Source organism: Elephas maximus, chromosome 21 (genome assembly GCF_024166365.1).
Source record: "Elephas maximus indicus isolate mEleMax1 chromosome 21, mEleMax1 primary haplotype, whole genome shotgun sequence".
NCBI lineage: Eukaryota > Metazoa > Chordata > Mammalia > Proboscidea > Elephantidae > Elephas > Elephas maximus.
Window position 1 is genome coordinate 19,827,353 of NC_064839.1, and position 27,798 is coordinate 19,855,150.

At 35.7% G+C, this 27,798-nt stretch overlaps 1 protein-coding gene across 9 annotated transcripts in view; it reads left to right on the forward strand.

Moving 5' to 3' along the window:
- The window catches only part of CHD9 (chromodomain helicase DNA binding protein 9), a 227,689-nt gene that overhangs the window by 65,435 nt on the left and 134,456 nt on the right, over window positions 1-27,798 (forward strand). For all 9 annotated transcript variants that reach the window (XM_049864852.1, XM_049864853.1, XM_049864858.1 and 6 more), the window contains exon 2: window positions 15,850-17,471. In XM_049864852.1, the coding sequence (XP_049720809.1) occupies window positions 16,011-17,471 (1,461 nt within the window). In that variant the 5' untranslated portion in view covers window positions 15,850-16,010. The remainder of the gene's footprint in view (window positions 1-15,849; window positions 17,472-27,798) is intronic.

A 27,798-nucleotide genomic window follows, 5' to 3' on the forward strand; every position in this document is an offset into this window, starting at 1 on the left:
AGAATAAGGAACCAGACAGGTAGGGTGGGAGAGTTTCCTGGAAGAGAGAAAAGTGAAGGCTGAGGCAAGAACTTAATATGTTGGAAGAAATGGAAAAAGTCCAGGGGGGCAGGAACTTACTGATAAAGAGGAAAACCATGCAAGATGAAATCAGAGAGGTAGGCAGAGGACAGGTTAGTTAAAAAGTTTGGAGTTCTAGTAGGAAAATAGCAAAGTCACTGAAAAGTTTGAAGCAGAGTTGTAATAGGCATTAATTCAAATTTTAAAAACACCACTTTGAGAATGAATTGAAGAAAAGCATGAGTGGAAACAGGTATTGTGATATTGCAGTTTACCCGGTAAGACATGATGGTGGCCATTAGAAGGAATTTATACAAATAAATTGGCAGCTCATAATGGGTGGGGGGAGGAGGGGAAGAAGAAAGATGTAAAAAATGAACTCCAGGTGTCCTAGATTGAAGAGCGAGGTGGTTGTGTTGTGATTCCCTGAGATAAGGAAGATGAGGGGAAGAAGTCCAGAAATCAAGTTTTGCACACTATACCCAGACAAACACTTCACAAAGTAGGGACTGCTTTTATCTGAGTGCTAGGTGCCTCCATCAGGACACCACATGATGACATACTTTATAGTGTGTGTTTTGAGAGGAAGGAGTAAGCTTCATATTTATGTTAAGTTTTGTAATGGAAAAAACTGGTCGCTGAAGTGATGTTACTTTTTAACAATGCCCTTTAGTGTTTGAAAGTTTATTTGTGAATATTTTCAGATTACAGTAGATACAAAGATTTGAGAAAAACAACTCTAATATAGCATTAAATGCTTAAGTTTTGGTGGTGGTGCAGAATACAAAAATCTTCTAGTCTTGATATTCTCAGGGCAGGAGCACTCTTCAGTATTAGCTTGTAGGCAACCTGGTATTAAACTTATCTTAATGAGGCTTCTGGTTCTCAGTAACTATTTATCAAATAGCTGTCCAGTAATGGTGATTGTTATAATTGGCATTATTAAGTGAAGTTAATCAAGCAAATACTGTTTTCTGCTATACTTTAAAATATTGTGAATCAGTAGTCTTAAACATTGTTATTGCTACAGAGGGATGTAATTTGAAACTTGAGGGAAAATATGTTTTCTGTCATTTCAGTTTAGTTCATCTGACTAAGCAACAGCAGTTGAAAGTGTATTAAATTTTATTCTATTGGAAATTGATGGCTGTGCTTCTGAAAGATAACTGCTAATCTTGTTCTTTTATAACAAAGGGGAAAGAAGTCAAATTTTCAAATATACTGTATAATGTTCATCATAAAATTTTGTGTTTTATCACAGATGAAATTAAAAATTCTGTTTTTCATAGAATTAGCTGACAGTAATTCAGTATATTTCTCTATGTTTTTTCCTGTTACGATTTTACCTTTACGATGATTATCTACAAAAATGCCATTGAATATTTATTCATTAAAAAAATTTATTCGATTCAAGGGATTGACTAACTTTATCTAAGACAAATCTAGGAATTTAGGATTATAGGTTTGGAGCATTTATTTAGTCTGTTTTACAGGTGAAGAAACCAAGGTACAGGGAAACTCAGTAGCCTGAGGTTTCATAGTATTAGAGAATACTTCAGAGGTTCTATGGTTTAGTTAATTTACTATATATCCAAATATATGAATACATTGTTAGTTCTCCTTAATGTCTGTGTTGAAATTAGAGTTACTGGATTTCTTTCAGAGACCCTAAGTTCATAAGGTGCTTGCCTTTGGCGGGGGAGGGGGGCGGGGAGTGGCATTTACTCTTAAGGGTTGTTTTTTCTGTTTTAACAAAATATAAACAGGCCTCTGAAACTACCACCCAGGTCAAGAAATAGAATGTTATCAGCACCCCCAGAAGCTCCCCTCATGCTTCCTCCAATTACCACTCCCTTTCTAACCTCCCGGAAATCCTGATGGCATAGTGGTTAAGTGCTGTGGCTGCTAACCAAAAGGTCGGCAGTTTGAATCCACCAGGTGCTCCTTGGAAACTATGGGGCAGTTCTACTCTGTCCTGTAGGGTCACCATGAGTCGGAATCGACTCAACAGCAACAAGTTTGGTTTGGTTGGTTTTCCAATCTCCCAGAGGTAACCATTGACCTGCCTTCTGAAACCATAGATTAGTTTTGCCAGTTTTTTGAACTCAATGTAAGTGGGATGAAATAGTATTTGTTCTCTTATGACACAAGTCTCTGAGACTAGTGTGTGTTGTTCCATGCAGTAGTAGTTCATTAGTTCTCATTGTTGTTGATTCCAATACATGAATATAGTACTATTGACAGACATTTTGGTTGTTTTCAGCTCTGAGCTATTATGAATAGTGGTGATGTGAACATTTCTGTGTGTGTCTTTTGGTGCATGTGTACATGCTGGAAACGCCGATGGCGTAGTGGTTAAGTGCTGTGGCTGCTAACCAAAAGGCCAGCAGTTCAAATCCACCAGGCACTCCTTGGAAACTCCATGGGGTGGTTCTACTCTGTTCTATAGGGTTTGGTTTTTTGGTTTTGTACACACATCTCTGTTGAATATTCCTAGGAGTGGCATAGGTGGTCATAGGTGTACGTATGTTCAGTTTTAGCAATACTGTCATGTGATTTGCCAAATTTGTTTAGTCGGTTTATGCTTCTGTTAGCAGTATGAGTGTGCTAGTTACTCCATATTCATATATGCAGTTAGATTAAAATACGACTTTTTGGAAAATATTTGTGATACTTTTATCTTCAAAGGCAAAATTTGATGCAGAATAGCTCTGCCCACCTAAATGAGATACAAAGGAATATGAAATAACAAATATAAAAATTTCTAGTTCAGATTGGTTTTGGATTGCAGCAGATTATTTCAGGCAGAACACAGTTTTATGTTCTCGAAGTTATAGTTGAATGACAGTTGACACTGCCTTTTTTTGATTCTTAAAAATCACTTTAGGGATATGGTTTGTGAAAAATGAAAAAAATGCATATATATATAGTTTAATCAAAGAAATTTTGAAGGAGCTAGGTGAATTTGAAAGCTGTTAGGTGAAGTGTGCAGTATACTTTGAAATAAGATCCCTGGAAATAAGGGAGAAATGTGTTACAAAGATCTGTGTTATCTCTGAGATGAATAGACGTTTGTCAGAAATGACCACAGTTCCCAGTTCTACTGATAGGGATAAACATGGTATAAATAGGGACCCAAGTTATTGTTTTCTTAGTATACTTTAGGTCAGAGACTTCAAGGAGGACACTGATATGCTCTATGGTAGTGCAAAATTGGGTTTTATATCTTTATTTTATACAAGTAGTTAAAAAAAAAGTTTTTAAACAATAATTTACAATATTTTAAGAAAATTAACTGAATTTTTCAAGGATTTAAATGTGAAATCACATCTTAGAGGATATATTAAGGAAGATGTGTCAAGATTTGACTGAATTTGAAATGTTAAGTAAATGCATTTGGTAGGACTGAAATCACTTCATAGAGACTACATCAATCAGAAATGCTAGGAAAGAAAATCTAAGATAGTGTAGTGTCATAGAAACGAACAGAATTGCCAGAAAGCCCAGGGGTTAATTGAACTGATTTCAGCAAACATTTGAACAGGTTTTCCGGTGGGCTAAGCAGAGTAGTACCTGGTACCTGACATGAAGAAATCATAATCTCTGTCCTTAAAGCACTCAAAGCCTAAGTAGCGTATTATCAATGGGAAGTCATAGACAATTGGAGGTTTCACGTAGAAGATAACATTTGTGTTTAGCCTCTGTTGTCACAGTGGTTAGTGACAGCAAGTGTTTTTTTAGTGGTCAAAGACAAGGCTTGAGAGAGCACTGGATTTGTCTAGGAGATTATGGGTCACCTTAGAAAGTATCCCATTAAACCCACTGCCATTGAGTCAATTCTGACTCATAGTGACCCTATAGGACAGAGTAGAACTGCCCCATCCAGTTTCCGAGGGGCACCTTGGGGATTCAGACTGCCAGGTTTTTGGTTAGCAGCCATAGCTCTTAACCACGACACCACCAGAGTTGCAGTAATTTTGTGGGGCAGAAACTAAATTACTAGAGGTTAACAAACAGGCCAATGGGTATTTAGAAAATGGAGGCCATGGGAGTAGATCACTTAGTTTTTGATCTTTGATATTGAGAAGGCTAGAAATAGGATGATAATTAGATACACTAAGATCAAAATAATATATTTGACTTGTACATTTTTGTTTAAGCAAAGGCAAACTGATGATGCTCCAAATTAGAAGAGAAACAGGCATTTGTAAGGGGATAATTAAAGACCCTAGAGAGAGATGGCATGTGTGTGGGTGTAAGTCCCTTTGGAAGGCTAGATGGAATGGTATTAAGAAGTGAAAGATTAATCTTTGGAGAAGAGTCATACTTCCTCTTCTGAGAAGACGAGAAAAAAAGGATAAATGCAAAGACAGATACATGCTTCTGAAAGGATGGTTGGTGAATTTTACCTGGAAAACCTCGGAAGTGTAAGAGATAAGATTGTTCTTGAGTGAGAATGGGGGAGTTAGGATTGAAGACTTGAGAAAATATAACTACAAAGAGGTATCAGCCTAGAATCATAGACGGATGAATTTAACAGTTTCTAAGCAGTTTGTAAGCAGAGGCAAGGGCCACATCGTATGTAAAGTATATAAATTAGTATTAACCTTATATTAATAAGGTGCCAAAAACAAAAGAACCAAATCCATTGCCCTTGAGTCGATTTTGACTCACAGTGACCCTGAGGGCAGCAGCATAGAACTGTCGCATAGGGCTTCCAAGGAGCCGCTGATGGATTCGAACTGCTGACCTTTTGGTTAGCAGCCAAACTTTTAACCAGTGCACCACTAACCCACAAACCCACTAACCCACTGCCTTTGAGTCGATTCTGACCCTTAGCGACCCTATGTGCACCACTAGGGCTCCAATAAGGTGCCAGGCATATAATGAATATAAATATAAAAAATATTCCCAAATGTTAATTAAGTTGAATTGGACTGAGGCCTGGAGACAAAAGTAATGTAGTGAGAGAAATGCAACATGGTTGGTTGAGTGAGTGAAAAGATCACAAGGGTATTGAAGGGGGTGGGAGGTAGGCTCTTTGGATGACAGAATAGAGGTGATGGAGATGAAGGAAAGCTGTATTTATTAAGCTTCTACTATATTTTAGGAACTTTGAATGTATTCTTGACAAACTTTGCAACAGTCCTGCAAGGAATATGGTGATGATCAACCTGGGTCTCATTTTAGTATATTTCAAATGTTTGAAAATTCGATATTTATATCAATTTTCTGCTTTTAAATATTGAAATAATTGTTTTATTTTTATATCAATTTCCTGTTTTTAAATATTGAAATAATTGAAAATTATTAACTATAGAATATATATTTGTACTTAATTTGGTTATTGGTAGGGTTGATATTCAAGACTACTTCAGTGTAGACAAATTAATGTACCTCACCTGAAGAAACATCTGTTTTCAGCATCAGCCAAAAATTCTGTATCCTCAGTTTTTACCATGAGATGATTGTGTTGTAAACATTTCCCTTTCTGTGAGATACAGAGTAAGACTAAATTAACTGTGAATGCCAGCAAAGTAATTGAATTTAGTAAATGACTCTCTGCAGAGGGAGATGTTAATAACAAGCATTGGATGAGTGCTATTCTTTTAGACCAAGGAATCCTTTGTTTTTTAAAATATCCTACTTGAAAGTTCAATTTGCAAAATAAATAAAAGAATATTCAGGGTGAAATCTTTGATGGGGGGGGGCGCCAGAAGAGGCCTAAGGTTCTGTTTTTCAGTGGCTAAAGAGTTTCCAGCACTCTAAGGAGCACAGTTTGAAAACACTGAGGGCTTCCAAAAAAAAAACTCAAACCCATTGCTGTTGAGTCAATTCCGACTCAGAGTAGAACTCTAAGGAGCACAGTTTGAAAACACTGAGGGCTTCCAAAAAAAAACTCAAACCCATTGCTGTTGAGTCAATTCCGACTCAGAGTAGGACTGCTGCATAGGGTTTCCAAGGCTGTAATCTTTACGGAAGCAGACTGCCACATCTTTCTCCCTCAGAGTAGCTGGTAAGTTCCAACCACTGACCTTTTGGTTAACAGCCCAGAACTTAACCATGGGGCAACCAGGGTTCCTACCGAGTGCTTACACAGTGCTTTATATGGATTATTTTAACAGTAGTTCTGTGACACTAGTAATGTTACCATCCCCACTTTACGATGATGAAACGGAGGCTCATTGTGATTAAGTGACTTACCTAGGATCATAGAGCTAATAAGTGATGAAGCCAATATTCCAACCTTGCCAGTCTGTTTCTAAACTCATGCTTTTAACCACTGCGTTGCAGGGTTGCTTATAGAATCACTTATCAATGAAAGCAGGTTTCTTTCATTGAGAGATAGCTGAGAATTATACTTCAAATCGCATCATTAGTCATTAAAAAAATGAAATAAAAAATACATATCAAAATGATTGCTTACAGAATTGCTTAAAAGAATCCTTCTGAATCTCAGCTTTCGGAATAACTATTAAAGATTGAGGAGTTTTGTTATGTTTTATGTTATGGCATTATTGAAATCCTGAAAGCGTTTATTATTTGCGACACACTGGGTTGGGTCTGGGTATATGCTAGTAGATGTTAGGGATACTAAGATGAATAAGAACCAGTCTCGAAAGGTATGGAATACAAAAAGTGTGTGTGTGTGTGTGTGTGTGAAGGCTTCCTAGAGGTGGTTGCACCTGAGCATTGCTTTGTCCAGTGGAGGAAGACTGGAGGGGGACAAGGTTACAGGCTTAAAGAACTTACCTGTACTCATTAATGGAGGTTTGAGAAAGTTTGGTGAATACAGGCAACATATCAATGTGGTTGAAGCATAGATTACGTATGGGGAAAACCCCATTGCCGTCGAGTCGATTCCGATTCATAGTAACCCTATAGGACAGAGTTGAACTGCCAGCTTTTAGGTTGGCAGCCGTAGCACTTAACCACTACGCCACCAGTGTTTCCTACCTATGGGGGAATAGAAGGAAAAAGGAAGTAAGGCTAAAGGGGCATTGATATCTTTAGAAAGGAAATAAAATAAGCAAGTGTATATGTTGGAAGGGCAGAGATAAATTTAGGCATATAATGATACTGTTGATTAGTATAACAGTTTTAAAAAGTTGAAAAATAAGTACAATCAGATATAGTAAGCTTGGATATTGATAATTTTTAAGCACACCAAGAATCTTGATCCATGTTCCTAGTTCTGCAGTGAGAAGGATATGTATATTTATTGAGTTCTTACTGTGTTTTAGGATTTTGAATATGTTCTTTCTAAACTCTGTAACACCCCTGCGATGTAGATGGTTAGATGAAGAAACAGGCTCTGAGAGGTTCCAAGAAACACTCAAGGTTACAGAGCCAAGAGATTGCTGTTAGAATTTGAACCCACACCTCAACCCCTTCAGCTGTGCTATGACTGTTTTATATTTGCCAGATACTTTGTAATTGATTGGTGAATCTCATTTATTTTCAAATGAAATAGTTGAATGTATAAATAATATACTGTTGAATATATAAATAACACATGATGGCTTCGCCAAACACATCCAAAGTATGTGAGATGAAATCTCACCATCCTTGCTTCTAAGAAGCATTCCGGCTGTACTTCTTCCAAGACAGATTGGTTTGTTCTTCTGGCAGTCCGTGGTATATTCAGTATTCTTTGTCAATACCATAATTCACTCCTATAGGGTCACTAGGAGTCAGAATCGGCTCGATGGCACATAACAATGGGATATATCAAATGAAAATTTCAGACCTCCTAGAACTTCTGTTTTACTGGGGACACGGGCTTTAAACAAGATAAATAAGTAAACTGTATAGAGTATTGTAGTCCTGGTGGTGCAGTAGTTAAGAGCTGCATCTGCTAACCAAAAGGTCACCAGTTTGAATCCACCAGCCGCTCCTTGGATTCCCTATGGGGCAGTTCTACTCTGTCCTGTAGGGTTGCTATGAGTCAGAATCAACTCGATGGCAATGAGTTTGGTTTTGGTTATATAGAATATTAGCTAGTTCTAATGTCACACACAAGTAAAATTTTGCTGAAGATCATTCAAAAGTGGTTGCAGCAGCACATCAACAGGAAACTGCCAGAAATTCAAGCCAGACTCAGAAGAGGATGTGGAACCAAGGGATATCATTGCTGATGTCAGGTGGATCTTGGCTGAAAGTGGAGAATACCAGAAAGATGTTTACTTGTGTTTTATTGACTATGCAAAGGCATTTGACTGTGAGGATCATAACAAATTAAGAGTAACATTGCCAAGAATGGGAATTCCAGAACAATTGTGCTCATGGGGAACCTGTTCATAGACCAAGAGGCAGTCGTTCTAACATATCAAGGTGTTACAATGTGGTTTAAAGTCAGGAAAGCTGTGTGTCACAGTTGTACCCTTTCACCATACTTACTTAGTCTGTATGCTGAGCAAATGATCCAAGAGGATGGACTGTATGAAAAAGAATAAGGCGTCAAGATTGGAGGAAGACTCATTAACAACCTGCGATATGCAGGCCACACAACCTTGGTTGCCTAGAATGAAGAGGACTTGAAGCACTTACTGGTGACGTATCAAAGACTACAGCCTTCAGTATGGATTACAGCTGAACATGAACAAAAATCCTCACAGCTGGACCAATAAGCAACATCATAATAAACCGAGAAAAGATTGAAGTTGTCAAGGATTTCATTTTACTTGGATCCACAGTCAATCACATGGTACGTTGCATCAGGTAAATCTGCTGCAGAAGATCTCTTTAAAGTGTTAAAAAGCAAAGATGCCCCTTTAAGGACTAAGATTCTCCAGACCCAAGCCAATGGTATTTTCACTTGCCTCATATGCCCGTGAAAGCTGGACAATGAAAAAGGAAGACCAAAAAAGAATTGATGCCTTTGAATTATGGTGTTGGCAAAGAATGTTGACTATACCATGGACAGCCAGAAGAATGAACAAATCTGTCTTGGAAGAAATACAGCCAGAATGCTCCTTAGAAGCAAAGATGGTGAGACTTAGTCTCACATACTTGGAATATGTTATCAGTAGGGACCAGTCCCTGGAGAAGGACATCATACTTAGTAAAGTAGAGGGTCAGTGAAAAAGAGGAAGATCTTCAAAGAGATGGACGACACAGTGGCTGCAACAGTGGGCTCAAGCATAGCAACATTGTGAAGATGGCACAGGATCATGCAGTGTTTTGTTCTGTAGTACGTAGGGTCACTATGAGTTGGAACTGACTCAAGGACAACAACAACATGGGAGAAAAAGCAGGGAAGAGGAATGTGAAGTTTTGGAGGGGAAATGATGACATTTTAGGTAAGATGGTTAGGAAAGGCCTACTGAGAAAGTTACTTTTGAGGGAAAAAAACTGAATGAAATGAGGGAACTAACCTTTTGAGGGAAGAGCACATACAGCAGAGGGAGCCACAAAGACCTTGGGGGTAAAAGCATGCCTGGATTTTTGAGGGACCTGGAGAGACCTTTGTGGCTGAAGCAGGGAGGAAGAGGATGACGTCAGAGAGCTGTTGAGGTGGATGTGAAGGGCTGTAGTATAGGAATTTACAAGTCGTAATAAGGATTTTAGCTTTTAATGTAAGTGAGGTGACAAACAACCTGAAATGGCTTGCATTTTAATAAAATCTCACTGGCTGCTGCGCTGAAGTAGGGCAAAGTCAGTAGCAGAGAGTTGCCTATTAGGTGTCCAACTCAAGTAGTTAGGTATACACGACTCTGGAGTTAAAGGAGAAGCCTAGACATAGATATAAATTTGGGAGTGCCAACGTACAGGTATTTAAAGCCATAAATAATATCACGTTGGAAGTGAATATAGATGGAAAAGAAGAGTTTGGAGCACTCCAGCATTTAGAGATTGGAATCTGTAAAAGAGAATGAACAGTTGAAAAAGTAGTGGAGAAACTAGTGTTTCTGTAATGTCTGTAAACCAAGTGAGGTTAAGTGTTTCCAGGAGGACTGTGTGATAACAGTGTCAAATACTGCTGATAGGTAATGGTAGATGATAGATAAAAAAAAAATGACCCTTGGATTTAGTGATGTGGAGGTCACTGTGTCCTTGATCAGAGTGGTTTGGTGAGGTATGCTGGCAGTAGAACTTGCTTTCAAGAGAGAATGGCAGGAAATAAATTGAGGACAGCAAATGTAAACAACTTTTTCAAGTTTTGTTGTAAAGAGGAAGAAAAAAGTGAGGAGGAAGTTGGAGTGAGAAATTGGGTCAAGAGGAGATTTTTTTAAGATAGGAGAAAGAAACTTTTATGCCTATGGGAATGATCTAAGAATGAGAAAAATCAGGAGACTCAGGAAAGAGGCAAAAGTTACTGGATCAATGTCCTTGAGTAGGTGGGAGTAGAGAAGGAAGGCAGGGGAAAGAGATTATTAACATTTTACTGCTTGTTTTGTTATAAAAAGCAAACATTTTGTAACTTAAAAAAACTCTAAAACAGTAGGAGGAAATGAGAAAAAAAGTAATGGTCTCTATAATTTCCAGATTTATTTGTGATGTGGTTTAGGGAAGTTGTTCAAAAGTACTTTGACTCACAAGTCAAAGTAGGAAACTCAGTTATTCTAGGATGCGAGTATCTGTATGCTAGCAAGTAAGGTCCCCAGGAGAGGACAGAAAAACCAATTTAGAAGTATATATAAAAACCTGGGTGGGAGGAGCACAGATGCTTGTCTACTTTAATCCTTATTAAATACAGGATTCCTTGATCCTTGTAACCTTTTAAAGGGACAATGTTGAGTCCATATTAATTTAATATTTACATTCCTTCGATTAAAATTTGCTGTCTAAAAGTCTCTCAGCTTCCTACCTTAAAAAATAAAATCAAATTCTGGACACCCTAGCACTGATGTTCAAAACCCAACTTTCACTGTTACTCTGCTAACATTTCCTGAATTCTTGTGACGTTCTAAAGCAAACTGTTCCCAACTCTGACATCACTTACTGTCATTAATGATAATAAAACATCTTGCATTTATATAGAAAGCATTTTAATACGCATTGTATCACTTAGTCGTATCAGACATATAAAATAGGCAGAGGGTTTTTGGGTAAGTCTTTGCTTTTTCAGTTTTTTAGGTCTCTAGTAATAAAAAAAAATTTTTTTCTTAATCACCTGTAACAGAGTCAGTAGGGATCATTTTAAATTTTGATTGATAAAATTAACACAATAGCATACTTTCCAAGGGATTTTTTTGGTGGGTTATTTTTAATGATGAGAGTATTTTAAAAATTTACTGCATATGTTTAGGTCTGTTTTTAGACTTTGTCTTTTGTCCTGTTTTTCTGGTTTCTCACATGCCGCTACCACAGTGTTTTGGTGAATGAGATTTTGTAATGCTTCAGCATTTGGCAGTGTTAGTCTGTCCCTGTTTTTCTTCTCTTTCGGATCTTTTCTGCCATTGTCTTTTTGTTTATTTTTCTGTATTAACTATAGAATCACCTTGTGCAGCTCTAAAATAAACTGTTGGAATTTTCATTGAGACCACATTAATTTCACAAATTAACTTAAGGAGAGTTTTCTTTTCAAGAATATGGCATATAATGAACCTCAATTAGTTGCCAACATTTAAAAATCAGGAAAATTCTCATAAAAGCCTGCATTTCCAGCTCCTTTTTGAAAATTAGAAGCAACAATCAACTGAAGGTGACTGTTGGCTGCCCCCTTTAGGTGAAGCTTGTATTTTTTAGCTAGCTACAGTTTCTCGGTTACTTCTCTCATGTTTGTTAACCTGCCTGGTCTCTGTAGAATTTGCAACCCAAATGTGCTTGGCAGAGTTGGTTATCTGTACTAAAAACAGGACTTCATAGTTACAGATAATTAGATTTGATCCGTTGTATCATCCTCTTGCAATTGTTTTCTATCTTGATTCTGTTAAGGATTGTGTTCTTTTCCCTTTCCAACTTAAAATCACCTGTTAAACTTCCTATACCTTCATATAAGTCTGAGATTGAACAGGACAGGCTGAGGACAGAAATTCTGCATTACACCAGTAAAAAATTAATTACAGTGAAACCTGTGAGAGCGGAACTCGATGGGACTGCCGTGTTTTTCTGAGTCTTGGAGGTTTTCAGCCTTTGATAGGGTGTAGTCTTATCAGTTTTCTATCATGCATTTTAGTGGAAAATATTTGGGATTTCCTTCTCTGACAGGTTTCCACCACAGACAGGTTCAGGCTTTTGCTGTTTTTACTGTAGTACTATTTGGGCATGGTAGTTCAATTAGTTACTAATATATTGTCACATAATTTTATCAGCATGAAGCTAGTAAACCTCGTCAAATGCTGTACTATCTACTAGCCCTGTACTTAGAAACCTTGTAGGAACCCTCAGGAAATGAGTAATTTCAGGCCAGTAGCTGAGACTTTAAACATTTAACCTTTTATTTTATCTACTTTGAATATAATTTTTCACATTTGAATAAACTGGCAATATTTGGAAACCCTGGTGGCATAGTGGTTAAGTGCTACGGCTGCTAACCAAAGAGTCGGCAGTTCGAATCCACCAGGTGCTCTTTGGAAACTCTGTGGGGCAATTCTGCTCTGTCCTATAGGGTTGCTATGAGTCGGAATCGACTCGATGGGCAACAGGTTTGGTTTTTGGTTTACTGTCTTCACATATATGAAATATGTGTCATCTTAATACTAGTATTGGTATCTGTATTTATTTTCTTCACCATTATGCTTACCTTTATCAAACCACAAATAACATGTTAGTAATGCTCTGTTGTCTGTACCCTTCTTCAGATGTCAGTTATTATTCATCATTTTAGTGCTTAGAAGTTGCCTATCAATAAATAAATATTGGATGAATGAATGAACGAGTGAATGGCACAACTGTTTTCTTCATCAAAATTTCTACTTTTCCTAGTGTTATATAAATTTAGAAAAACTCTCTTCTAGCATAATCTACAAAAATGTACAAAATTTAAAGAGCATATCAGTTCTTTTCTGTGTGAGATATTCTTGCTTCTGGAATGTAAAAAACTTGTTTCCAGGGCAGTGTTTTAAAAATTCTATAGCTACTTTTTGAGAATAAGACAAATATAGAAGGCTATAATAAATCAGTATAAATTCAGAATAAAATGTTTTATAGTTCCATTTTCAGTTCGCTCCTATCACAATAAGAATAAGTAGGAATGTATGAACTAATGTCGTATCATTCAGATTATCTGCTTTCAACATTCAGTTGGGCAGTGGATTTCTATAGTTCAGGGTTTGGAACTCTTAAACATTCTAAATACTCAAGAAATGACTTAAATCAATTCAAAGATGCATATTTTTTCACTTTTAGTATGTCTGAAATTGAGATGTGTCTTAGTCACTGTCTACCAGGTGGCTTTCACGGAGCAGTTGTTATTGCCTATGTGTACCCAGATTTATTCATAGCTATTTATATTTCTGTCACTTCAGTTGAGCAATGTACATTGTTGGTACTACACACGTGTAATTGCCATTTAAAATGTCTTTGAAAAGATTACACTGTTATTCAGCATTTAACCGAAAAGCTATTGAGTATGCAGAAAGGCAGAGAAACAGAACAGCAAAACAAAAATTTGGTATTACCCAGTGCCATCCAGTCGATTCCGACTCATGGCGACCTCTATCTTGAGGCACTTTGCTTGGTCCATAAAACGTCTGATTGCTGCTTTGTAAAAAAAAAAAAATGGGGAATTGCTGTCATTTCTTCGACAACAAATATTTGCTTCACTGATACTAGTATAATAATGATAATACTAGTATCAGTGAATAATAAAAATAATAATAATAATACTAGTATCAGTGAAGCAAATATTTGTTGTCGAAGAAATGACAGCAATTCCCCCTTTTTTTTTTTTTACAAAGCAGCAATCAGACGTTTTATGGACCAAACAAAGTACCTCAAGATAGAAGAAATTAGAAGAAATTTTAAAATCCCTCGGGATAATTCTCAGTCTAAATACATTTTTTGAAAGTTATTTCATTAATTATAAAATGAAAATTCTAAGTGGTATAGTTTCATAGTTTAATTTGCAACATTGTTTCTTCGTGTTATGTCAGCTATGATGTACCTTATAATTGATGACATTAGATTTGGTAACTTGATTGTATTTTTTTTTTAATGTTCCACTTGATAATGATATAGCCATATAAAAATATAAGACATTGCTTTCTCAATTAATGGCTTAGGTATACATAGATGTTCCTTAGTCTGAAGCTGAATATAAGGTATATTCCAGAGAAGTTACTTAACCTACCTTATTTGTTGGCTAATTCTTTGTTCAATACAGACTGTATAGCTCTCTATATGCTTGGACTCAAAATTGTAAAGTAATTCTGAAAAAATAGTTTCTTGTCTTTTACATTTTATTAATACTAAAGTCTAAAGTCCCATATATTAAAGCACTTAGGTGCTGTTATCATTGATAGTAAGTCTCTAGGTGAAGGTAGATCTTGACAGTTTTTACTTCTCAGAATTAAAAAAAAAATGTATTTGTACATTTAAATTGTAAGCAGACATTTCGTTTATGAAATTTATATTTCTAACATGGACCTTCCAAACTTGAAGTTTTGTGAACATTTCAAAGGCCTTTGCTAAATCTTTAGATAAACTAATATGTAGAAAGGCAAGTACCTCCATTTGCGGTTGTCTATGCATTGGACCAAGAACCACAAATGACCTTTGTTAGAAATATTTGGAACAATACCAGCCCCTAACTAACAATGATGGTCAGCTAGACCCTGGTAGTGTAGAGGTTAAGTGGTGCGGCTGCTAACCAACAGCTCAGCAGTTCAAATCTACCAGGCGCTCCTTTGAAACTCTATGGGGCAGTTCTACTCTGTCCTATACCGTCGCTATGAGTCGGAATCGACTCGATGGCAGTGGGTTTGGTTTTTGGTTTATTCCATATTAGCAAGTAACCTATTACTTCCTTTATATACACACATACACATAAATGTAATTTTTCCTCTAAAAACTATCAAAAGACCAGTGTTTTGCTTAGCTCACGCTACTGGTGGTTTTTGTTTCAGTTTTTATTCTCAGGACACATTTATTTTGAAAAGTGTAGTAAATATAGTAAGCCAAATTTTGTATTCTGAATCATTTAGCAGAGGGAATTCAGGGGCAGAGAAATGAATACAAATGTTAACAGGAAGGTGCTTGCTTTTGCCTCATAGATGTCCAAATCAGTTGATGGTCAGGAAGGATGATCTTCCATGAGCAAGAAGACCATGAAAGAATTATACACCAACATACTACACGTCTGTGGTGCTTATCTTATCCAGGGCCAGTTTATCACGACCTCATGCAATTCATTGCTCCTTTTGAGGGATTTCTACACACACTGTATGAAATATTAGGTTTGTCTGCTCGAGAGGTCTAGCACTAACGATCCCAGTGAATGTACTAATCTAAGAGGGTCAGATGTCAGCTCTCTTAACAAGACATGACTTTGAAGTGTAATACATTGACTAGAGCTGCTGTGGAGTGATGGGCATTTCTTGGTAAGGCTGAGTCTGACTACTAGTCCCAGTTTTACTTTACATTCTTTTATCATAATGTATGAACTTGAAAAGGAAGTAACGTGAGTTATTATTTCTAAATGCATGTAGTTATGTCCTGCAGGAGCAGTATTTTTTTTCCCTGTAGGGAACGTTAATGAACCATTTACAATAAGTTCTACAGCATAAAAATACTGGACACTAAGATTTATATTTTTTAGGCCATAAACCATATATAAACTTTGGATATTGAATTTTAATGAGTATGCATTATTTAAATTGCCCTTTTTTTGTCTTATTTTTGTAGAACTTTGACACTTCGTGCCATGTCATTCTCTAGAGCAATAATGAACGTTGACCTGTTTTGGATTAGTTGATGACCTTTGGAAATGATCCAGTATCTGCTGTGGAGAAGCCGAGTATAATCCATTTGGAGTGAACAGCCCAGATTGTTACTGAAGTTTCAAGATGACAGACCCAATGATGGACTTTTTCGATGATGCCAATCTTTTTGGTGAGACCTTAGAAGGTTTGTCAGATGACGCATTTGTACAACCAGGACCTGTCTCACTAGTTGATGAATTGAACTTGGGTGCAGAATTTGAACCTTTGCACATAGACTCACTGAACCATGTTCAGGGTACTCCAACACATCAGAAGATGGCTGATTTCGAACAGTTAAATCAGTTTGATTCACTAAAATTTCATCAAGTTAATCAGTCTTTTGGTAGCCCAGCTGAACATGTGTTGTCTCCACACTCTCAGTTTAATTGCTCTCCGATCCACCCCCAAAACCAATCCAATGGTTTGTTTCCAGATGTAGGAGATGGCAGTCCAATGTGGGGCCATCAGACAGCTACTAGCATCTCAAATCAAAATGGGTCTCCTTTTCACCAACGAGGACATTCACACTCTATGCATCAAAATAAAAGCTTTGTGGCACACCATGACTTTACCTTATTTCAGGCCAACGAACAACCGACACAGTGTACATCACTACGCTCACAACAAAACAGAAATAATCTTAACCCAGGGCAAAATTCTCTTAGCCAGTCTAAAAATTTTATGGATGTTAATGTTTCTGGTCCACACAGAGTCAGTGTTAACCACCCACCACAAATTACTAATGCATCTGCTTCACAACAGTCTCTTTCGATGCAGCAGTTTTCTCAGACGTCAAACCCTTCAGTACACTTCCTCAAGTGTAGTAATCATCAAGAAGGAAATTTTAACGGACCTTCTCCAAATCTGACTTCTTGTTCTGTCAGTAATTCGCAGCAGTTTTCTTCACATTATTCCTTTTCCAGTAATCATATCTCATCAAACAGTCTTCTTCAGTCCTCTGCAGTTCTTGCTTCTAATCATACAAATCAGACTTTATCTGATTTTACTGGAAGTAATTCCTTTTCACCTCACAGGGGAATCAAGCAAGAATCCACTCCGCATATCCTAAACCCCAGTACATCATCGTTGAATTCTAATAATTTCCAAATGTTGCATCCGTCACATCCTCAGGGTAATTATAGCAATTCAAAATTATCTCCTGTGCACATGAACTTCCCAGATCCTGTTGACTCAGGAACTCAAATGGGCCATTTCAATGATCACGTAGAAACTAATGGCTTTTCGTCTTTAGAAGAGAATTTACTTCATCAAGTGGAGTCTCAAACCGAGCCGTTCACAGGACTTGACCCAGAGGACCTTCTTCAGGAGGGTCTCCTTCCCCAATATGATGAGTCAGCATTTGGGCAAGATAGTTCAAGTCATGTCTTAGATCACGACCTTGATCAGCAGTTTACTTCACATCTTGTAACACGGCCTTCGGATGTGGCTCAAGCTCAGCTGCAGAGTCAGGCCCGGAGCTGGCATTCCTCGCTTGTTCATCAGCAGCACTTACAGGACAGAAACCGCCTGTGTTTACAGCGACAGGTGCGTAGCTCTTTGCCATTATTTTGGTGATGGGGGTAGGGCGTTCTTTAATTATTGAGTTAATTGTACATGAGAAATAGTCAAGATTTCTGAAACTCGGCAAGTTGTTAAGTGTATATGCGTATTTTGACATAGATTTGTATTGCTTTAACAGTCTTGCATCTGAAAGTGATGCATTGATGTGCTCAAAGCAGTGGACTAATTTTTACATTTAGAAAATCCTAAGGTTTTAAGACCTTGGAACTTTTAATTAATTATAAGTGCCATTATTAGAAAGATATTTTATCGAAAATGTGTGGTGAAATTGGTATTTCCATGGCTTTGTTAATTGACAGAAATATTTTGGAAAGCAATTTGGTGGTATATTTAAGAGAATAAAAATACTTCATTACATTAATCTAAACATCACAAAAGTAATATGCACAAAGATGCTTTTTTCTTAGTATATTTATAAGGGACAACTAGAATCAGCATAGTTTATGATCATATCCATATTACATATCCATAATGCCTATTATAGGCATTAAAAAGACTTCGAAGACTAACACTGAAAAAATGTTAATAATGAGGAAAAGCGTAATTTAAAATTAAGATCATAGTAAAGTAAAATTACTAAGAATGCAGAGTCTGGCACCAGACTTCTTGGACTAGAATCTTGACTCCTGTTACTTACTAGCTTATGTGACTTTGGGCTAGTTATATAACTTCTCTTTGTTTCATTTTCCTCTTTTTTAAAATGGGGGATAATAATAAGATCTATGTAATAGGATTTTGGAGTCCCTGGGTGATGTTAATGCATAGGCTGCTGACTAAAAGGTTGGAGGTTCGAGTCCATCCGGAGGGGTCTCAGAAGAAAGGCCTGGCAGTCTACTTCCCAAAAAGTCATCCATTGGAAACCCTGTGGATCACAGTTCTGCTCTGACACACATAGGGTTGCCATGAGTTAAAGTAGACTCAGTGGCAGCTGGTTACTGGTTAATAGGGCTTTGGTGAAGATTAAATGAGTTACAACATGAAAAAGTGCTTAAAGCTAGTATATAAAACAAAAAACCAAACTTGTTGCTGTCAAGTTGATTCCAACTCATAGCGACCATACGAGACAGAGTAGAATTGTCCCGCAAGGTTTCCAAAGAGTAGCTGGTGGATTTGAATTGCCAACCTTTTGGTTAGCAACCATAGCTCTTAATCACTGCGCCACCAGGACTCCTGCCTAGTATATAGTAAGTACTCAATAAATGTTTTTATAATTATACGTTTTTCTGTAGCAATATGAAGATATTCATATGAAAAAGCACTGGAAGGAAATAGGTTGTTTTAGTGCAGTGCAGTTACACTTTACTTTCTACAATTTTTGTCTTGTGAGTATATTATTTTTATAAAGAAAAAACTGCTTAATGTAATATGACTTGTTTCTGAAATCCTGGTGTTAAATTAAGGATTCATGAAGTGCTTCAGTGTCCTGGTTACCTGTGAGATTTCGTAGACAGTAAAATATACCAGTGTTCTTGAAATTAAGTATTTTGGGACCAGTTTTCATTTTAGAGTCTTGAAGTATTTGACAAAGATAAAAATTTTATCTTTTCCATTGGGTTGATTTTAGTATTTTTTAAAATGGTATTTTTAGTACATTTTTGAACTCACTAATTAGATGTAGAGATAAAAAAGGCACCTGTAAACTCTCCCCCTGCTTTTTTGTGTGGCATGAGTTGAGTGTCATGATTCTGCACCCTCTACTGGAGCAGGGACAAGCGTCTTAGTCAGAAGGACTCCAGGGAAAATGTCCACTGGTTGAATCTAAGGTTATCTGTCCACATTGTATGTAGTTTGACTAACCACCTTGGCCAAAGTATAATTGAAGTTATGGAGCCTGTGGTTTGTTAACTTCGTAATTTTATTTTTCTAAGGTTTTGTCATTTTAACTTGTGGGTTTTTTTTTTTTTTAATTCATGTTTTTCTAAACATATTTCCCTCACTTTATAGATTTGGAGTAAATGGAGGGAAATTATTAAGTACTAAAGTAGTTTTTTTAAAGTAGTCCCTAGGAGCACTGGTAATGCAATGGTTAAGCACTTGGCTGCTGACTGAAAGGTCAGTGGTTCAAACGTACCAGCTGCTCAGCAGGAGAAAGGACCTGGGCATCTGCTCCTGTAAAGATTACAGGCTGGGAAATCCTATGGGGCAGTTCTACTTTGGCACATTGGGTCACTATGAGTTGGAATCAACTTGATGGCACACAACAACAACTTAGAGGTAGCATTCCATCTGAGAGGAGTTTTTTTCAGAACCAACATAAGCAACATTTCATAAGTTATCTTACTCTACATTGATAATAAGTTTTTAAGTCTACTCACCCTTTTGCTTCAAGGTGTTTTGCTTACAGAATGCTACTTTTGTTACATGTCCAAAAACTGATAAAAGGCCAGTCAGTTTTGGATACTTCTTGACTTATTGAAAGTCTGTCCTCAAGTTAACTATTATTTCTTTTTTATATGATAATTCATGTGCTTCTTTATTAATACAGTGAGTGAATAACAAAATCTAGTAACTAACATAATTTAAAGATGATGTATGTAAACAATATTTTGTGATATCTGCTACAGCTCTTATGTGATCTTTTACGTTGGTGCAAAGTCATGGGTACTGTGAATAGCTATATATATATATTTTTTTTTAATTTTGAAAAATTTCAAACCCCCAGGAAAGTTGAAAGAACAATAAAATGGACATGTGTATACCCCTGTCACTAACTGTTGTTATCCTTTCCACACTAGTCAAATCTCTTTCATCTCTCTCTGTCTCCCACACATACATCTTTTGCCAGATGATCCAAAAATAGTTTGCAGACATGGTAACATTTTATCCTGAGTACTTTAGCCTGTGTCTTCCCCTAAATTATGATTATTTTTAAGAAATTAATTTTGTTGAGAATATACATAGCAAAACATACACCAATTTAGCAGTTTATGGATGTACATTTCAGTGACATTGATTGCATATTCTTTGAGTTGTGCAACCATTCTTACCCTTCTTTTTTGAGTTTTTCTTCCATTAATATACATTTACTGCCCCCTAATATTCCTATCGAATGGATTCTGACTCACGGTGACTCCGTGTGTGTCAGAGTAGAACTATGCTCCGTAGGGTTTTCAGTGGTTGATTTTTCAGAAGTAGATCGCTGGGACTTTGTTTGAGGTGTACTTCAGGGTAGATTAGAACCTCCAACCTTTTGGCCAGTAGCTGAGTGCATTAACTGTTTTTGCCACCCAGGGACCTAGATTAGTGTCTGATTAAGTAATTGGGTCACTATGAGTTGGAATCGACTTGATGGCAATGGGTTTGGTTTTAGGTGTTTTTTTTTTTAATAGCCTAGCCAAGTTAAAAAAAAAATTTTTTTTTTAGTAGGTACATAAAAATACCCATCACTGAGGTCTTATATGTACAGATTTTTTATAGCGAGTTATCTTCTCTTAAGAATCTGTTAGAACACGTTAGATATTTAAAAATTTTCTTAAGTACGCACATAGCTAATTTTGTATGTAAGGAAACCTATGTAAAACTAGAGCAATGGATTTGCTGTACTTTGGTCATACCCATTGAGCTGAGAAGATCCCAAGCTCTTTACTATCCTTTCTTTTTTTTTTTTTTTTTGAACAGTAGGAACTTTTCTTGAGTCAAAAAATAGCAGATATGCGTACAATAAAAAGAAACTTTTCTCACCACTTACGTCCTAGACAAAAAGGAGAGGAAAAACTACCTAAGTAATGATTAGATTGTCCCGTTGAGTAATTAAATTTTTTATGAAGTTACCATCCCTGTGTTTAGGACAAATCAGAATTTGTTTAAATCTTTATGCATTTGGCGTGGTATTCCTGATAAGTAGTTTTAAAGTTTTTAATTGTCTGACTAAGCCAAAGCACAGAGTAGAAATACTCTCCAGGAATTTCCCTTTTAGATGCTTTGTTTCAGTTAAACTGGACTAGTGTTTGGTTTTAACATTTCTATCAGATCTTCTAGATTAAGATGTTCTATTTTAACTGGGAAATTTGTGGAATGTTAGTTATGAAATATGATCTTAATTATTAAGCGAGGTACCATATTGTAGAAGTGTTGAGCTCTGTACTGCCTGCCAGGAGGCTGAGTAACAGAAACCCTAGTTGTTAACAGGAGCTCTAAGACAATTGGCCTCCAGCATGCACGCTTAAGGGTGAGAGGTGAACAGGAAGTGAATTCTAAGGATAGGGAAGAGGTAGCAGTTGGTGAGAAATTTGTGGATTAGTGCAGTACAGGAAGAGCATGTGAGATTGAAGCCAAACTGCAAAGTAGATTTAACAAAATTCTTTGTTGTATTTAATTTTATTGGTGAAGTTTACTCTCAGATACCTTTAGTTGTCAATATTAGTGTCTGAAATTGGAAAATAATGTGAGAATTAGAAACTACAGCACTACCAAACTTCATACTATTATGATAACGCCAGGTACAAAGCTGTTTTGGAATATTTAAATATGGGTGACCACGTTTCTTTATTGGATGCTGGATAATTGAACTGAAATAATTTCAAATTATGGAAATATTTTAATACAATATGGTGTGGATAACATATGGAAAGAAATAGTGAGCACATAGGAAGCATGGACTGCCGTTTTCAGTTAAATAAAATCTGGTAATTTGCTATGCTCAACTATGCAAATAAAACCTTCCACATTTAATATGTGAGTAATGCCTTATACATTATGAAAGGGTGAAAATCTTTGAGATTTTTTCCTAAGTATTTTTGTATACCTGAAAATAGTACAAGTTTACATTGACCATTTCATGGAATCATAGCATTTTAGAGCTGAGCAATTTTATTCTATCATATACAAAAAGGAAAAACAGGCTTAAAAATAATTCTGAATTAGCTTAAAAAAAAAAAAAGGCTTAGAGAGGTCATGAGTTGCTTGCTGTCACATAACTAGTTAGCAGATTCCTTTTATAAAAGGTTAAACTCTAGTATTTAAGGATGGTCAAAAATGAGTAATAGCACATTAAGGTCAAAAACATATTTAAATGTGGTGTTTAGTAAAATACAGTTATAATTGGGTGTCTTAAATTATTGAGAAATACTTTTAAAGTTTTTTTATGTATGTAACTTTTAATATGTCTTAAGTTTTTTTTAAACTATGTTTTTAATGTTAAAAATGTACCCTTATTGTAGCTTCTGAAATGTAGGTATACATTGTGTAGATTGTCAGTGACAATTTTATGGAACATCCTTGTTTTGGAAATTTTGCAGTTTTACTGCTTTTATTCTATGTCTACCATTTTAAGAGTTTCTGCTGGGCACTGAGGTTACAAAGATGAGTAAGATATGATCCTTGCCTTATAAGAACATAAACTCAAAATACTTTCCCATTGATCTGTATTATAATTTCAGAGGTGTTCTATTAATTTCTGATTCATTTTCAGTTGACAGTGGTTTCTACCACTTTCCCTTAGCCCTCCAGCTGTGTGATTTTAATGAGTGATTTAAACACAAAAAATTAATTTCCCTGATCCATTCTATTTAAAATAAGTGTTCCTTTGGGTTTCTAGTTCAGCTGTTTATTTCATGGTTTTGTGGCAATCTATAATTATTTGATTTTCTCTCTCTCCATATATGCACTTTTTTTTTTTTTAATCTCTTCACCGTTAGAACATTAGCCCTTTGGGAGCAGGAACCTGTCTGACTTATTCAAAGTTGTTTCCGTAACAGTAGTATAAATAAATTTTGTTGAATGGATGAATGAATGTACAACTGAATGAACAAATGCATCAATGAAATTATATGTACTGGCAATCTCGTGAAGTATAAATTTTATTGCCTAAGGGATCAGATTTACAAATTGAGATTTATCAGTAGTAGTTTACTTAAATCACACCCAGGCAACCACTAGGCTACTTTCTGCCTCTGGATTTGCCTGTTCTAGACCCTTCATATAAACTGAATCATACAATATGTGGTCTTTTGTGATAGGCTTCTTTCACATAGCATAATGTTTTTATGGTTCATACATGTAGCATGGTATCAGTACTTCATTTCTTTCTTATTGCCAAATAGTACTCTGTTGTATGGATATACCACAATTTGTTTATGGATTAATCATTTGATGGACATTTGGGTTGTCTCCAACTTTTTGGTTATTGTGAATAATGCTGCTGTGAACATTCCAGGACAAGTTTTCATACTGCTTTGGTATATTTCCAGGAATGAAACTGCTGGGTCATATGGTAACTTTATTTTTAACCTTTAGAGTAAATTCTGTACTGTTATCCAAAGCAGCTGCATCATTTTACATTCCCACCAGCAATGTGTGAGGGTTCCAGTTTCTTTCTAGCCCTTGTTATTATCTGTCTTTTTTATTATACTATCCTAGTGGGTATGAAGTGGTATTTCGTTGTGGTTTTGATTTGCATTGCATTGATGTTGAATATCTTTTCATACGCTTATTGGCCATTTGAGTATCTTCTTTGGAGAAGATTTATTATATTTAGGTCTTTGCCCATTTTTTTAAATTGAGTTGTCTTTATTATTCAGTTGTAGAAATTCTTAACATATTCTAGATACAAGTCCCTTATCTCATACATAATTTGCAAGACTTTTTTTCCTGTTCTGTGGATTGAGTTTTCACTTTCTTAATGGTATCCATTGAAGCACAAAAATTTTTAAATTGATGATGTCTAGTTAATTTAGTTTCCTTTTGATCCTCGTTCTTTTGGTATCATATCTAAGACTCCATTGCCTAATCGAAGGTCATAAAGATTTTCCCTTATTTTTTCTTCTAAGAGTTTTATAGTTTTAGCTATTAAATTTAAAAATTAATTTTGAATTTTTGATGTGGTGTGAGCTAGGAGTTTAACATCATTCTTTTGCATGTGCGTATCCAGTTGTCCCAATACCATTTGTTGAAAGACTCATGGATTTATTTCTGGACCTCCAGCTCTATTTCATTGATCTGCGTATCTGTCCAGCTCATCAATTTCTGGAAAGAAACCATCTGAGATTTTTTATGTAGATTGCATTAAATCTGTTGATCAACTTGGGCATCTATCTATGAACATTGGATATTTTTTCATTTATTTTTTAAAAAACCCCATACTGTCGATCTTTAATTTCTTTCAACAATGCCTTGCAGTTTTCAAAGTATAAATTTTACACTTATTTTGTTAAATTTGTTCCTATGTATTTTATTCTTTTGAATGTTATTGTAAATGGAATTATTTTCATAATTTCATTTTCAATTTGTTCATTGCTAGCAAATAGAAATGTAATTGATTATTCTAAAATCTTGCTGAACTTGTTTTATTAGTTCTAATAGTTTTTTAGCAGATTCTTTAGGGGTTTTTATATACAAATCATATCATCTGCCAATACAGATAGTTTTACTTCTTCCTTTCCCTGGCTAGAATCTCTAGTACCGTGTTGAATAGAAGTGGTAAGGGTGAACATCCTTGTCTTATTCCTGATATTAAGCGGAAAGCATTGGAGCTTTCAACAGTAAGTATGATGTTAGCTGTGGGTTTTTTTAGATGCCCTTTTATTAGGTCAGCAGCCCTGGTGGCGCAGTGCTTAAGGGCTCAGCTGCTAACCAAAAGGTTGGCAGTTTGAATCTACCAGCTACTCCTTGAAAACCCAGTGCAGCAATCTTACTCTGTCCTATAGGGTTGCTATGAGTTGGAATCGACTCTATAGCAACAGGTTTTTTTGTTTTGTTTTTTTAATCAGGTTGAGGAAGTTCCCTTCTCTTCCTAATTTGTTAAGTGTTTTTATCATGAAGGGGCATTGAATTTTGTCAGATCTTTCTCTGCATCTATTGAAATGATCATGTGTTTTTATCCGTTATTCTGTTGATACGTTGCATTACGTTAAGTGATTTCAGATGTTAAATTAACCTTATATTCCTGGGATAAATCCCACTTGGTCATGATAGACAATCCTCTTTATGTATGGCTGGATTTGATTTGCTCTGATTTTTGTTGAGGATATCTGTGTTTATAGTCATAAGAGGCATTGGTCTTTAGTTTAAATACGTTATCCATACTAGTGTTTTCTGGTTTTTATAGGTTATCTGGAATGATTACATTTAAACTGAGCACTCAATTAGCAAAATATGTTTACAGCCTTTTGTCAAAATGTAGTGTTTTTCATTTTGCAGCTTTTTTCTTTGTCTTACCTGGTAATGGGTAGGAGAGATGTAAATGAAGATCAAGTAATTTTTCCTTAAATACTTCGGGGCAATAAAATAGATTAAGTTTAATGTTATCAGTTTATTGTGACCTAGGTCCGGGACTTTTTTGTGTGTGTGTGTTCCAGGGATATACTTTACTATTAAATTTTTCATTAACTCATCCTCTTACTTAATAATACTCTATTGCCTATTCTAAAAGTGCCACATTGAACTGTGGTTTCTTCTCACCTCTTCGCCGTAAACACACAAATTAGAACAGAACCAACAAACTTCTGGTACACATTGGTTCCCCACCTCATTCTCAAGGTCTTCTTTCTACATTGAAGGATGAATTACGATTAAACCCCTCTTGCTTCTAGAAATATATCAGTTTACAGTATGGCTTTCTATCTGGGAAGTGGGGATGGGTGGGGACAAACCTAATTTCTTTTTTAATTTTTAAGAAACATTTTGTACTTTGAAAGAAACTAAATGGCTTTGAAAAGATACAGAAGAGTGTTTTTGTCTACCCTGACAGTCAAAGGTTTTTCATAATTTTGCTCTAATTTATTCAAGCTCATTTTCTACCAGTTCTCTCTGGACTTCTCAGATTATGCATTTAATATGTTAAACTTTATCATGGTGCCGCAAGAAGGGGGAAATACAAGGCAGCATCTCATGATTTTATATGACTATAAATGTTTTAATATCACACAGTGTCTAAGAATACAGCTTGGGAAATTCTGCTCTATACAAATCTCGTTTGACTTGTTATTCTTTTGCTCATGCTTGTCTCTCTTCCCTGAATACCTGTCATTATCTTTTTGTAATAAAATTAACAAATTCCTTGTTTCCTTGTCCTCTCTGGTTCATAGTGATTTAGTTGTTTCCCCTAAACACCTCGTCATTTACTGCTTTGCTTTCTTTTCTCATATATTAAACATTAAATATATATTTTATCTTTATATAAGGCTATCAGCTTTTTTATGGGCAGTATTCAATCTCATATTCTTTCTTCTGTTCCCCAGAGAGTGCGTTGTTGCATATGTAGTATGTTTTTAGCAAATACTAAATTGTTTGTCTCGCGCTAAGCAATAAAAAAAAATAAAAAAAAAAAAATTTTTTTTTTACACCATAAATTATAGAAATTAGGATAATGTAATCTTAAATTCAGTTTGGAGTGAAATAATAAAACTGATAAAAGAACGGAAATTATTAAAATAGATAAATATGTCCTATTTAAACAATTATTCCTGTTATCTTTATATTCACCTAGTAAGTACATTTAAAAATCAGTTTTATTGAGGCATAATTTAGATAAAATAAAATGTACCCATTTTGAGTGTAATTTGATAAGTTTTTGTCAAATGTGTGCGCCCACTAACCGTTACCACAATCAAGATACAGAACATTTTATAACCCCAAAATTTTCCTTATGCTCCTTTGTAGACAGCCATTTTCTCATCCCCAGATCCAGGCAGTCACTGGTTTACTTTGTGTCACTATGGTTAGTTATTCCTGTTTTAGATTTTATGTAAATATAATTAATCAGTCTTTTTTATGTACACTTTTTGTGTCTGTTTTTTTTTTTTTTGCACTAACCAAGTGTTTTTGAGATTTACCTGTCTTATTTCATTTATCAGTAGTAGTTCATTTCTTTTTTTTAAATTCAAGTATAATTTATGGTATAAAGATAGTGTTTTTTGAATGTACAGTTTAGACAGACGTATCCAGTTGAGTAACTACCACCTCTAATCAAGATATAAAATAGTTCTATCACTCCCCAAAATTCCCTCATACCGTTTTGTAGTCAACTCTTTCTCCAGCCAGCAGCATCTGGAGATAAGTGATTTTCTGCCCCTGTTATTTAGCTGTATTTTAGCGTATCATATAAATGAAATCATATAATATGTAACCGTTTGAGTCAGGCTTCTTTCGCTTAGCATAATGCATTTGAGATTTAACCATGTTGTTGCATAAATAGGTAGTTTATTCCTTTTTATTACTGATTTGCATTCCAAATTATGGGTATACCACAATTTGTTTATCCATTTACCTCCTTTTTAAAAATTATTTTATTTTTACTGTTGAAAATATACACAGCAGAAAATATACCAGTTCGACAATTTTCACATGTAGAATT